The 14,054-nt window shown below is 49.6% G+C and overlaps 2 protein-coding genes across 9 annotated transcripts in view; both read left to right on the forward strand.

The window, feature by feature from the left end:
• The window catches only part of SAP30BP (SAP30 binding protein), a 30,598-nt gene extending 29,985 nt beyond the window's left edge, over nt 1–613 (forward strand). For both annotated transcript variants that reach the window (XM_072881072.1, XM_072881071.1), the window contains one exon: nt 130–613. In XM_072881072.1, coding sequence (XP_072737173.1) covers nt 130–311 — 182 coding nt within the window. In that variant the 3' untranslated portion in view covers nt 312–613. The remainder of the gene's footprint in view (nt 1–129) is intronic.
• Nucleotides 614–8,651: 8,038 nt separating this feature from the next.
• ITGB4 (integrin subunit beta 4) overlaps nt 8,652–14,054 on the forward strand; it is a 30,639-nt gene continuing 25,236 nt past the window's right edge. For 5 of the 7 annotated variants that reach the window (XM_072881324.1, XM_072881330.1, XM_072881331.1 and 2 more), the window contains exon 1: nt 12,407–13,764. In XM_072881324.1, the coding sequence (XP_072737425.1) occupies nt 13,662–13,764 (103 nt within the window). In that variant the 5' untranslated portion in view covers nt 12,407–13,661. Of the gene's footprint in view, nt 8,930–12,406; nt 13,765–14,054 lie in introns of those variants that run through there. The other 2 variants (XM_072881326.1, XM_072881327.1) reach the window with 1 other exon arrangement.

A 14,054-nucleotide genomic window follows, 5' to 3' on the forward strand; every position in this document is an offset into this window, starting at 1 on the left:
TAACCTGAGGGAAAGTTGTCTAGTCAAGCAGTGGTATATTAACAGTTGATGAGACAGGGTGTTACAAAGGGATTGGTGACCTTTAACATGATGCTAATCCTCATTTGCTTGATCTAATCAATTTCATAGATGCCCAGAAGAGGAAGAGCAAGTGGGACTCGGCCATCCCTGTAACAACGATAGCTCAGCCCACCATCCTCACCACTACTGCAACACTGCCAGGTGTTGTCACAGTGACAACCAGCGCAAGTGGATCCAAAACTACAGTCATATCAGCTGTTGGCACCATTGTGAAAAAGGCAAAGCAGTGACTGGTGTGCTGGGCCTGGATTTTCGGACTTAATTGTCATTGAAGCCATTGTTCTTGAAGGGAGGGGTAGCTTTCGCCTTTGGTAAAAGATGACAAGATTCTTTGCAACAGACCACAGTTCCCTTTGAAAGAATGGGAGCAGGAGCAGGCATGCCAGCTGTGTGCCCACAGGAATGGACCTCTGCCGAAAATGCCTGTGTCTTTTCTTGTTGTGGGAAGAACCAGTCTGTGTGTGTTGTGCTGGAGGAAGGTGGTATCTGGAGTCAGCTTGTACAAGTTAGCTTATTAAATTACTGCATTATGTTCTTCTTTCCTACTTGTAAGTCTGGGTTGGGGGGGCGGGGGGGGGCACAGAAGGCGAGTAGTGAAGGAATATTGGTATTACCCTTGCGTATTCCAGGTCACACTCAAAGGCTGCTAGCAGCTTCTGATATGTACCTCCCTCACGTATGCTAACTCAGTTCCAAGGGAATTAAAGCAGAGACAATTGGTCAGGTCAGTGTCCATCTTCAAATGTGTAGCAGAGACTTGAAGTAATCTACATCTGTGAATGTAGACTCACTCTTTGTTATAGGACTGACATCTGTACCTGTGTACATATCTGTGTAGATCTTAGTGACCACGTGTTTAAATAGTTGAACTATTGAGAAAACTGTGCTGAAATAGTCTTGTTACTGTCTTGCAGGGATGGAGATTTCTATGCAGACCCCATAAGCTGTAGAGGTTTGATTTGTGAACTCATTTGCAAAGATAACTCTTCCATTGCCATGGAATGAGATTGGACAGCAGATAAGCAGAGGAGAGTGCTTGATTGTGATATTGTCCATCTTTGTACTAGATAGTGATGTACTGTGAAAGGCACACGTGGCAGTTAACTGCTTGCTCCACTGTTGTGAAAAAGTATTTTCAGTTGAAAATGTTATTGTATAAATCTTCTTACCTGTGTAGCAAAAAATTATTAGAAAAATTGAAAAGTCTTTTAAAAAAACCCCTGGTGTAATTCACGCGCCTGCATCTCTCATCTTGGCAAGGGAGAATCGGTATCTATTTGTTGTGCTTTGGGTTACAGATACCATTAGGCAAGTATGTCATAATTCCATTAGGGTGGGGGTGGCATGAAGCTTTTTTCACATTATAGATTTTAAAATCTCAAACTCGGGGGGGGGGGGGGATAAATTGAGGCATTAAACTGATTTTGATTGGAGATACTTTTCTTGTAGAGGATGTTCTGAAATAGTTGGTAATTCAGCTGTTCTTCATGCTATTTTTTTCAAACCTCTTCCTTCATCTTAAACTTCTACAAAAGTTACTTTCTAGTACTAGCACCTGGGTCTTTCACAAAACCTTCATCTATAGAGGCCAGTCTCCTAAAAAGGAGCTCAACAGCAAATGAAGTGGTTTGTTCATTGTTTTTGAGGTAGGTGGGATAAATAACTTGAATGGTTCCATTTGTGTAGAGAAACAACTGCTAATCTGGATTTTTTTCTTCTTTTCAGTGGTCACTCTGGATTATTTAAATGGTCTTTAATTCTTAGATCATGGTTTTTCAGATTTGGTATTTTTTCTGTTTCCAATTGTTTTAAGTTAACTTTCTACCCACAGCCTGTTTTTTCTAGTGCTTATGCAGTGATAGGAGGGAAGGTTGCTAGATCAACAAAAGTATAAATTTCTTAGAATTCAGTGTTGCTTTTTCAGGTTCTCAGGAGTGACATATATCTTATGTCACTCCTGATCCAGGCTTTGCATTTATGGAGACTTAAGGAAGAAATAAGAGGTTGGTTTCCTGCTTTTAAATAATTTTAAAACATGTTAAACACTTTGTCTTGGCAGTTGTTTTAGCTTTAAAAAAAATCATCTCTGTATCCAGGAATGCTCATGGGGGAGAAACCAGGGGACTGATGAGACTGTAGCATGGGAAATTTGGGAGATGGTGGAATTGCTCTTCTTTTTAAAACAATGCAATATTGAAAGGCATGGAAATAGCAAGATGGAAACATCTCTTTTTTTAAATTACTCTGCATTGGGCTTCTGACTTGATTCCTGCAAGCCTTAACTCCATCCTCATCCTGTGGAATATGGTAACGGCTCCTTTGGCTCTCGAGGGGTATCTTCTGTTTTGGGACTGTTACGTACTCTGCAGAGGATGACACATTTCACCTCAACTATTCAAGGTGTTTATTTCCTTGCCTTGAGGAATAGAGTTTTCAGGGCTTTCCTTTAAAGGCCAAGGATGTACTTGTGGGAAATACAAGCCATTAGGTAGCTTTGCAGCTCCATAAGGTGACTCTCCTGTCTAGAATGTCTTGTACAATTCCAGCCTGTTTAAAACTTGACTGGTATAAATATCTGTGTTAAAGTCCTGCTGAACAACATGTGGGTGAAGGTACAAGAGTAAAACTGCAGCAAACTGGGCACCAGCTGCTGCAGTTCCTCTCAGACTATAGACTCATGACAAACTTTGAGCACCAGAAGGATCACTGCAATTGTCTACTCCTGTGAATAGGGGTGGGAGGTGTGTCTGGGCTTCTAGAACAACTAACATTCCTCTAGTGAGTATCCTTAATATGTGTGCTGTGAGCAAGTCTGAAGCTGAGTGAGATTAAATATCTCAATGGGATGTGTGCCGACACAGAAATGCAGCCTAGTGCCAGAGGTACCAGCCAGTCTTGTGCATTCCCTTCTTCTGTCCTGTCTGTAACTGTAACTGGAGGTAAGCACAAAGTGGGAGAGTCTGATGAGACTACATTAATTTAACCAAACTTACCAGTTAAGCACCTGACGGAGGGCAACTGCTGAAGTTCTTGGGGATGAATCATTTAACTACAGAAATTACTGAACATTGTTTAAATGCAAATATCTTACTCATATCACACATCCTGGCACCGCACCCCTTCCTCTTCCATGCGCCCTCTTCCTTCTTGTTCTGCAGTATCCATAGTCATTCCAAACCTCTGGATTTCTTTGCAGACTTTATGACCAGAGCTAAGAAACACTGCTCACTTAGCTCCTGCCTTGCTGTGGCAGGCAAGGAGTCACCATGTCCAGCAACTCTGGAGCAATAGGAAAATGCTGATCAGCAGGGCTTGATGATGCTACATAGAGGGATAAGGAGGAAACTTCCTAAAACTCACTCTGCTGAAGTGTGCTGAGCAGAGATGGCCATGAGGCACCTGGAGCAGCAGTTTTCAAACTCCTGCAGTAACAGGCTTCTGCAAGAGACCTGGCTAAACTGGGTTGCACTCTGGCAGCTAACTCCTGAGCTCTTACTGAGTGTTTGCTATCCACAGCAGAGAAAGCAACTTGAAACATGCATGATTTGGGTTTTTTTTTTCCTCTCTTCTTTCCAAAAGGCTGGAGTGGAGATGCCAACCATTGTATAACAAACTTGCAGCCAGTACAATAGCTCGCTGCTCTTGTTTATCTTGCGTGTTGCTATCGGAAGTAATAGACGGATACACAGGTTGGAAACTACAGTTCTAGGAAAAAGCCTCTTTCCTACCTCTGAGAACGTGATTGTACACGTTTAGGTTGGTGGCTTACACTTGGCTGTGGTCAGTCAGTGCACCAGAGGAAGGTGGAGGGAGCTTCAGGCGTGCAAGAGCAATCTCCTGAGGGAAAAGGATCCTTGCCTGGCCCATGAAGCCACGGCCTGAAGCCCTCAAATGGGAGGTTTGACTTGTTTGCTTATTAGAAATCTGCATGGCTGTGATCATACCAGGGCTGTGTGATGGCTGCTGAGCACAGGAGGGCTGGAGGGACCTGCTGAGTGTTTAAGTGCCTGTGTTTTAAATGGCCCTTAAGAACTGCAAGCTGTGTCTGCGCTGCACTAGTGCAAACCCATAGCTTACATGGCTAAAAGGTTCTTTATGCTGCTGCTGCAATAGTCATTGCTCAGGCTGCACTTCTGACTCCTAAAAGCTGTAGATATTCATTCTTACCTGTCCTCCCAAGGGGAGACTAACTGTACCCAGGAGAGTAAAACCGGTCCCATTTTCATTATTCCTTAGTCTGAGAATTACAGACTTGTGCTCCTTGAAAACCAGGGGGCTTCTCTCTGCTTACCACCTTTTTAAGTATGGGTGTCTCCTAGCTTGAGTAGGTTTGTCTTAGCTGAAACTCCATGTTCAAGTGTGTGTGTCTGCCATGCCGGGCTGCTCAGTGGAGGGAGGAGAGCTGCTGTGGTGAAGTCATCTTTGGCAGAGTTGGTTCTGCTCTCGCCCTCCCTTCTGAAGTCTCTTCTCCCACCTCCATGCCCTGAGGTGCTGATTTTCTTTCCTATTTGCTTGTTGTGATTTAGAGATCTGTCCTCCTTTGATGCTATTGCGGAAAGGGATTTTGTGTGTTCAGAATTTACTTTTTATTTTATGTCTCGCTGGGTGCTGCCTAACTGAAAGAGCAGGTAGGGAGGGCCAGCCCTTGCCAGCCCCACCTCAAACTGTAAAATGTGAACACCTGAAGCTATGTTTTAGTTGGATTGCTGCTGTAGTGTCTGTTTTATGAGAGTTATTTACTGAGACAAAAAAAATAAAAGAAAGTCTTCCTTGCCGAGGCTTTGGGCCATGCCAAGGCTTTGCCAGTGACACAGACAGCTCTAGCAGCATGGAGGTGATTGCTCCAGCCAGTGTCTGGCCAGCTGACACCTGCATGAGCTCCTTTCTAGCTCTTCTTCATCACAGGGGAGAAGCAGCTGTAGCTTTCTGCGAAGCCCCTCAAACAGATGGTCTCTGCAATGCGCCTGGAAAGCTATCAAAGGGTATGGGCTGCTTGCTCCTGTTAAATGTGTGAACCCAGGACAGCCCAGAGTTGTTACCTCCAGAGAAAGAGATGCATTTCAGCAGGGCTCTCTAAGACTGTCAAACATTAAAATAAATAAATCGCTGTTGAGGTGCAAGACCCACAAAGGGGCTGTGAGGAGCACCAAAGTCTGCTCTTCCTTTTGGGGAGTGTTTACACCAGCGTATTTATGCCTCTCTCTTACAGAGCAGTTTTCCATCTCTGAGCTTTGCCATGTGCTGCTGTTCCTCTGAGTGTTTATATTCAACTTCCTTCCTTTTGTTCTGAGCGAGAGTCACGGACCCCAATGACTTCCAATATTTAGTCTTTGTTTATTTGAAACTTGTCTTTGGCTGAGCCTGGGCTCGTGCTTTTGGTTGCCAATAAACAGCAAAGCACCAGGATTTCACAAGAAAAGGTTTTGCCTTTTCACGTAGAAGGCGTCTGTCTGTCTGTCCTCTACCATGTTTGTATGATTCAGCATTAGGAAGCAAACAAGCCTGCCTTTTGGTGCAGCAATAAAAGGTGAAGTTGCTGGTACTTTTAACCTCTCTCCTCTTTGCTTAGCCTCTTGCAGTGCCTGGACACCATGACAAAAGGTGACAGACCACCTTCTCTCCTGGTTTGGGTTGGCTGGCTCTTCACAAGACTCTCGCTCAAACTATTGAATATCTTGTATGGGGCCAGACAACACAAACCAGGAGGAAAGGTGGGCTGTCTTGCTAAATCTTTCAAACATAACAGCAGTGTGTTTTCAGCCCTTTGGCAGCTGGGTAAGATGCTAATGTAACCCTGGAAGGTCCTGTTTTCTCTGGATGGATGTTAGGATTGTGGTAGGCTGAAGTTTTATCCTGGATCCTTTACTAACATTTTCCTCTTGTGGTGTTTTGGTGGCCCACTTACCTCTTGCTGCTGGTCCATCCCAGGGGCCAATGGGCATCAGTGACGTTCAGCAAAGAGTTTTTCTTTTAGGTACATGTTTTATGACACAGAACATCCATTGCAAAATGGACACGCGTAGTGAATGCTATCTTAGGGAAAAGGCTAAGGAAGAGAACATGGGAGGATTTAATCCTGCACTTTTAATTACCTGGGTAATTATATTAAGCATAATTTAGTGCAATAAATTATGTGCACGTTAATGTACATTAATAGTACATTATTAAGCATTCCTTAAATTTATGCCAGATAGCAGGATATTGCTGCTGTGTACAGTGCAGCTATGGGATCAAGTATTTATTTTTCTTTTAGCAGTGTGTGTTGTTGCAGAATTCAAAAAGGGAATGAATGTGCTCCAGCAGCAGGATCTTGGCTGTAGCCGTTCAACAGAGACCTAGAAAAGCCCTAGAGCCATCTCTGGGTGCACTGTGGTGGCAGGACAGAAAGAAGAAAGGTTCTGTACGAGCTGGCGTGGCATTAAAAATGAAAAGAATTAATCCTAAAACCACTTGTAATTATCAGTAATTGGCACTCCAGGCTGCTGGGGTGAAGGGGAGGGAGATAGTCTCAGGCGGCCCTGGGGCTGTCAGAGTGTCTGTAGGTGAGACCAGAGATACTTTACAGGAGGCAGCGTAAATATCCTCCATCTCAGGTGGAGAAAGGAGGACATCCAGAAACCAAGGACACCAAAGATCGTGGTGGAAGCCAGCTGCTCCCAAGCTTTTCTGGCTGGCTCCAAGTCTCCTGTTGGGGAACCATCACTAAAATACTTTTTTTTTTTTTTTAGTAATGCGTTTCTTGCTTGTAGCTCAAACTGCCTTTTTTAACTCCAGAGCCTGGCAGTGTTGCTTACTGCAACACCAAGGGAGGAGAACTGTGGCGGTGGGAGGTAGGCTGGGGCTGACAAGAGCTGGGCGCTGCTGGTGGATGGGACCAGGGGAGGTGAGCAGACCCATCTGCGAGCACCAGCACATGCTCCCCTCTGGCCTTGGGAACTGAAGCCCAGCTTTCCTCTATGTGCTGCCTCTGTGGCTTCCCGAGGCAGAGCGGGTCCCTCTGCCTTCAGCCCCTCACCAGTAACAATCTGCTCTTTGCCAGCATCTACTGCTGTAGCTCGGGCATCAGAGCCTCATGTCCCAGCTCTGATGTTGCAGTAAATGTCTGTTGCAGTTAAAAACATCCAAACAACAAAGTCCCTTAATTTGCAGAATTTTTGTTTACATATAGGAAATAGCATCTCCAAAAGGGCCAGGGTAATGTCGAGGTTGCCAAGTCAAGTGTTCAGAAGCTAGGAAATACCAGACTTAAACTGCCTGGGCCATCTTCAGCTGCGGCCATGCCTGTTTCCCGTTTGCTGCAGTTTTTAATGGCACAAGCACATCCTCCTTTTTCCTGGGGCATAATCCATTTACACATATTTACTTGAGCTTTCTATTTCTTGTAGTGAAAGGAATCCTGCTTCTCGCTTTCATTTGAATCAGTGCTTGGTTACCATCATTAGGGAGTCAATCAGCAGCCACCATGATGCTGTATTAATAATGAAGAGGCCAAAATTGACCTGCTTATATTTTTAATCTCCAAGAAAGGCAGGAAATATGTGACTCTTTCATCTGGCTGTTGCTGTTGTTTGTGTCGAAGCTGAGGGGATGCAGTTTTCTTTGTGCGGATTTATTGGGGAGCTAAAATGCAGCCTCTGCCGTCACATCTGCTCTGGTGTGTGTACGCTCTGCACCATGAGAGGTGCAGCCAGGTTTGAGCTGTGACAAACCCTGGCAAAAGGGTGCTGTGGGACAAAAAACCCTCATGTGAACTCCAAACCTTCCTCAGCTGTTCCTTTGACTGGGGAAGGGGTTTTGGATCCAGTGCAGCAGAAGGGCTGGAGGCAGAGGTGGGATTGTGGCTCCTTGCACCCTTGGACCATGGTAGGATGTCTTAGGAGCAGGTGTGGAGGGTTCTCATTTATGGTGCTACAAGGGGTTGCATTGACCTGTGAGCCGGATCTGTTGCAGATGAGGAGTGGGCTGTCATGCTCATGCCCTGGATAAAGCGGGATGTGGATCCGACCTCTTTGTGAGACAGGTACCGAGGCAGAGCTCGGCAGCTGGGTTGTTGTCGTGGCAGGAACTTACCTGATATTTCAGCTGGGGATACCCCCACTCGTGCCAGTGGGAAATGTGGAGGAGAAACCCCTGGCAAGGGGGCCGGGGAGCACCCTCAGCTCTGCCCCGAGGAGGTGGCCGACCTGGCTCCCAGGCGAAGCCGAGCAGCCAACGCTGCCCGTGGCCCGCAGCCCACTCCATGTGCCCTTGGCATGGCGGGCTCCTTCCCACCACCCGCTTAGCCCTTTTCCTGTGGGACAGTGCTTGTGCGGAGGGAGGGAGGGTCCGGGGCAGCTGCACGGGCTGTGCCTGCCCGTCCAGGTGTGCGAGGGAGGAGTGCCAACCCCTGAGTCACGGGCACCCCCTCCTCCCTCCCTAGCTGGGATAAAGCTCGTCCTCGCCTGGGATCTGATCTCATTTATCACAGCTCCCACCTTTCCTCCCTGCCAGTGCCCCGGGAGGGAGAGGCAGCAGCTCTGGGACAGTGAGGGGAGCGAGAACAAAGTCGATATTTGACTGCAGGGTACAGAAATCAGTGGGGAGGTATGTGGGATTGCGGGCTGCCTGCCCTCCCCGCCGGACTGGAAGTTGACGTTTAACCGGAAAGAGAAAAGGGACAGAGAATAGAGAGGAGGGAGGGAAGAAAAAAAAAAGAAAGAAAGGGCCAAGGCTGGAAATCAAGTTGCAGCAGCAAAGCAGCGCGTTCCCCCTCTGTCTTCAGAAGAATTTCTTGGCTTGGTGTGTGGGTGCCTGTTATTCGGGCTGCAGCAGAGGATTTGGACACTGAGTCAGACCCAGCGCTAATGAGGTTTGTGGAATTAATTCATCCGTGCTCTTTAACTTCCAGCTTGCTTTAATTTTGCTGCGTTGATTAACTGGGGGATGAAATAAGGTGCGGGACTCCTTGCGTGAGCAGGTAGGCAGGGCACAGAGCGAGGGGGCTCAGCTCCCTGCCTGCTTGTTCCCCCTTTTCCTCTGGTTTGGCTGTCGGACGCCGTCTTGTGCCTCTCGGCTGGCAGGGAAGGGCAGCGCTGGTGACCGAGCAGGGCTTTGCAGGGCTGCACGGGGCAGTTTTTGTCTCTGAAGGTATTTGGGTGGGGGGCCGTGCGGTGGAGGTGGGGGTACCACAGTGTGGTAAGGCAGAGAAGAGCCTTTCAGGGACCACTTGTTGCAGGTTTCGAAGGTTGCCCTCTCCATCTGCCCTGCTTCCAGGGGAAAAAGTGGCTGTGCCTTGGAGCTGGCACCCAGGGAAAGCTCTTACGGGTGAAAGCAGTGGCAGTCGGCTGGGCTGCGGGTGGCTCCGACTCACAGAAGCCATGGAGGTTGTTTTGCAGAATGGGTGACTGCATGCAAACCCCCTGTGAGGTGGGAGCCAGGGGATGGGGTGTCCTGGGAGGAAAAGACCACAGGGGAGTGGGGGTTCAGGGTGGGCTTTGCTGAACTGCAGATGTTGGGGTATTTGCAAGCTGGCAGATCTGAAATACATGGAAAATAGGGAAATAGACGGACAGAAGGATTGGTGTGAGGGAGCTGACAGGCGCAGGTTAGGTGGGGGAAAAGGGTGATCAGGAGCACCCATGGAGGGGAGGGAGAGGAAAGGTGTCTTGTGGGGCCAAAGCAGCAGAGAATGTGCCAGGAGCAGCACGTGGGGAGGCGCAGGGGGGACGGGAGGGTCCTGGGGCTGCGCTGGCATTCAGGGTCCTGATCTTCCTGCCAGTTCTGCCCCTCGGAGTTTCCCCCTGCCTGAGCCTGGGGGGCAGAGGGAGGAGATGGTACCAGAGCCATCGGCCCTTTGCCAGCCCAAGGTGGTGTTGACCACTCCCTGACCCTGGCAGCTCCGCATGGGTCCCCAGGCTGGGTCCCACTTGTTTTGTCCTTTGCTGGAGGATGCTGGGGGCCATGTCTGGGGTCTGGAGCTCAACCTGGGAGCCGAGATCCCCCTTCTCACTGGAAACAACAAATGGTGACTTGCATGGAGCCTCCTGGCTGCAGAGGCACACCTGAGGGAGGAGGGGAAATGGATGGGGAAGACAAACAAAATTAAAGACAAACGTGATCTCCTGTTCAAGCAATGCTTTGATTTGTGGGTCAAGCTTTTGATAGTTTTCTGGAGGTCTGTCTTGATAATTTCCAAGTTTTGGAGCACAGCCCCTGGGAGCTCTGCACTGCCACATGTGCCAGGCAGGGAGTAACCTGGGGAGGGAGAGAGCGTGAGTTGCAGCCCAGATCCATGCGCCCACAGCCCTGCCCCGGGAGGAGAACTGAGCCTGCGCAAGCTGCTGCAGCTGTTACTGTGCTGCCTGCATGGGCGCGGGACCGGGGTCCCTGGGGAAGGCACCCAGCTGCCTTTCTGCTTTGCCTCCATCACTATTAGCTCTCCCTCAGGACCCCCAGCCCTGTGCTAAGGCTGGTCGCAGTGACCAGCACTGCCTGCCTGCCCCAGTACGCTGCAAGTACCGTGGTCCCCAGCACATGTGGGCAAGCAGATGCTCCTCTAGATGACTCCCATCTACCAGGGCATCAGTCCCCTACACAGCCCCAATGCACCCCTTGGCAGGACAGGGGTGTCTGCAGCCACAAAAAGTTGTGATGCCTACCACAGAGGGAGGAAAGGCTGCACCGGGGAGCTCAAGCATCTCCCTCGCTTTCCCACTCCTGTGTCCCCAACCTGCCAGCTGTCCCCCACATGGCAGCTGGAACCAGGTTCCCACCATGGGCTCATGGCTCATCATAACCTGCTCCTTGGTCCCTCTCCTCCATCCACCCTGGGGCGATGCCTGGCTTCTGCCTCGTCCTTCCTAGCACAGAGCTGCTGGGGCAGGGAGGGGACAGGGTGATGAAGCTCTTCTGCTCCAACCCTGTCCCCAGCTCATTGCTCCCGTGGTTTCTTTGGAGCATCCCCTGTTTTGGGGGGTGAGCTACCCAGCCCAGGCTTCTCCAAGCTCAGGGGTTCCCAGAGTCTTTCTGGAGCAGGTTTGTTGGCTGTGCCGAGGTGCAGGCAAAGGCTGGGGGAGCAGGAGACCAGGAAGAAAGGCCAGAGCGATGGTCTGGGACAGGGTAGGATGTTTGTGTGCAGCTGGGAGCTGCTCCGCTTTGTTCCTTGGTTTTCCAAAGTGAAAGTGGCATTTTCCGTTCCAAAGGACACTTTTGACATCAAGGGATGGCCACTCACATGTTTTTGCACAAATATTATGGGCTGCATTCCTATGGCCAGCAGTGGCGATGCTCTGTGCCACCAACGCCCTGCACCCTGGCAACTGCCCGGTTAAATTCCTTGGAGGCTGACAACTCACACAGGGCACCAGGACGTTAATATTGAGCCTTTTATGGCCTTTTATCTCAGCACTTCAAAAGACATGGCAGCAGTTTATGTGTCCAGGGCATGTCCATCCATCCCTTGGTGACTCTTTCTTGACTTGTGATTAAAGGAGGATGAATTAGGTCTGTACTTTGAGGCTACCTTGGAAGATGGGTGTGTGAGCTGACCAATCCAGTCCCCGTACTCAAGCCTTTCCTCATGGCCTTTGCCATGATGGGAGATGGGATTTGCTGAGTGCTTGGGGGATGTTTTTGCTGTGTTTTTCCTTGAAGTCCTTAAAGGACTTTTCTACCCTTTTATCTCACCTCTAATTGGCATCCCCCCATGCCTCTGTAGAACCGGTTGCTGCAGCTGGCATGGCTTGTTGGGGCGGAGCAAGGGAAAAAGGGATTTTCCTGGCTTCAAAACCCATCCGTCTCTGTGGCAAGGGACACGATGTTTGCCAGCGAGTGGTGGCGTAAGGACTGTTGCTGAAGGGGGTCACGGGCACTTCCAGGGACAAGGACAACTGCCAGCCTCAGAGCCAGTGCTGGGGCTTGGCCAGGGAGACCGCCTGAAGCCAAACCTGCAAAGGGCCTGAGCTGGGGACAGTCGGTGTTGCAGGGAGCTGTACTCAGGGGCCACAGGAGGAAAGCAGAGGATTTTCTTGGTCATCTGGTACCTTTTAGCCATAAGAAAAATAGCACATTGGCTACCAGGTCCTGATGAACAGCAAAGCTTCCCTGGGTGTCCCCTGCAAAGATGCTGCCCTGAGGTTTCTATATTTCTCATATCTCAGCTGTGGGGGGTTAATTACTGTGTGATAAATCTCTCTGAGCACAGCTGACAAGATAAATGAGCTTCCCATGTCTTGTCATGTGTTACCTGTGTATCCAGTGACCGTCATGGAGAACAACATGCAAACACCAAGGGAGATGTCCCCTGGCGTTGATGCTATGTTGGTTTGAGCCCCATGCTGCAATGATTTCTGCGAATGCTCAGCTTCAAGTGTTCGATGTATTTCCATTGGCTTCAGTGGTCGATGCAGGATCCAGTGTGATCCAACGCTGTTGAGACTAGAGTGGGTCTTTCCGGGGATTTTCCTGGGCCCCAGGTCAGGCTGTTAGTAGCTAAGTCACCAAGTGACCAGTCTGTGTGCTGGATGTCCCCCTGGGGACTCAGATATCTTCACTGCACACAACAACTATTCCCATTTTCCTTCCCTGTTTTAAGTTGTTTTCACATTCTCTTCATTTATTTTAGAGTCAGGGCTTACACAGCGAGAAGCTATAAGACAATTAATTTGCATCTTATATTTCACACTTGCATCTTCCAGAAAGGAGATGCTTTAAAGATGTCTGTACATTAGATTTTTTGCCTCAACTGCTCTCACTTGCCCTGCTGGGGTGCTGGAGTCAGAGCCACCCTCCAGCACAGCAGCTGCAGAGCTCAGGTTCCAGCTTTGTCTCTTTTGTTTACCATGTCCAAATGCTGACTTCTGGATGGCACTGTTTTCTCAGTCACGTGTGGATGCAGGGAGAATGATTCACTCTGTTTAGGATTTGGCCTCTGGATCCACACAAGGGGTCCTGCTGCTCTGGACAGGACAGAGGGGAGCTGCAGGGCTCTCAAGACCGCAGATTCATTCAACAGCTCCAAAGCTCCAAGTCTGGCATTTCCCAAGGCCTCACCCTCTATTTATTGTTGGTTTGACCATCCTGGAAACTCTTAGTGCGATAGGAAATAGCCAAAGGGAGGGGTCTGTTTTGCTTTTGGGGAGAGATGTAGACAGTCGCTTTGTTTTCCTTCTCTTTTTTTCTTTAAGCCACTAGGAAAAGCAAGGTCTTAACCTGGTTGGTGCTCACACATGTGGATGGTGCTGGGCTCCGGCCAGGAGCAGCCTGGGCTCTGGCTGCCTGCACCAACCCCACTGCCCCGGGGGACCTGTCAAGCCGGGCACCCCAACTCCAGGCGCAGGAGTGCTGTGGCATGGCAGCTGCCCTGCCCTGGCATTGCCGGGGACTTTGAGCCTTTTGCACATGCCTGAGCAGAGGACAAGCGGCTCTTGGCTTTGCTTTTGTGCCCTGCCCTACTGAGATCAGAGATTGCTTCCAGGCATCTGCTTCCCCTGGGTGGGCAGGGCTGTCCCACCCCAGCGGGGCTGGGCAGAGGCTCTGTGGGAGTTGCCCTGGTCGTCTCTGGGACCGTTTCCATCTCTCCACTATCTGCAACGTAGTGATCCATGTGTTTCAGGAAGAAGAAAATGGATGTGCTGCCACAGGCATGTGCCGGGCTGCTCCTCCTGTCCCTGCTCTGTGCCACCGGCCTCTGCCAAAGGAGCAAAAGTGAGTGCAGCCCTCGTATGTCCGTCTGCGGTCTCTCCTTGGTGCTGCCCCATGGGGACTGTGTGCACACCTCCTGGGCTCCAGAAACACCAGTCCTCATGCAGATAAGATCTGTTGTGTGCCTTTCCTCCTGTTTTCTGTCTCCTCAGTATTTGGGGCCCCTCTCTTGCTACCCCACTGGTGTTTGGTAGCCAGCTTCCACTAACCACCCAGACATAACCTCCACCAACTCCCCCAGGAATGGGATTAGCCTTTCTCATGGGCTCCCATGGCTCACTTGGTTTTCTCCA

This window comes from Ciconia boyciana, chromosome 16, assembly GCF_034638445.1.
Source record: "Ciconia boyciana chromosome 16, ASM3463844v1, whole genome shotgun sequence".
Taxonomy (NCBI): Eukaryota; Metazoa; Chordata; class Aves; order Ciconiiformes; family Ciconiidae; genus Ciconia; species Ciconia boyciana.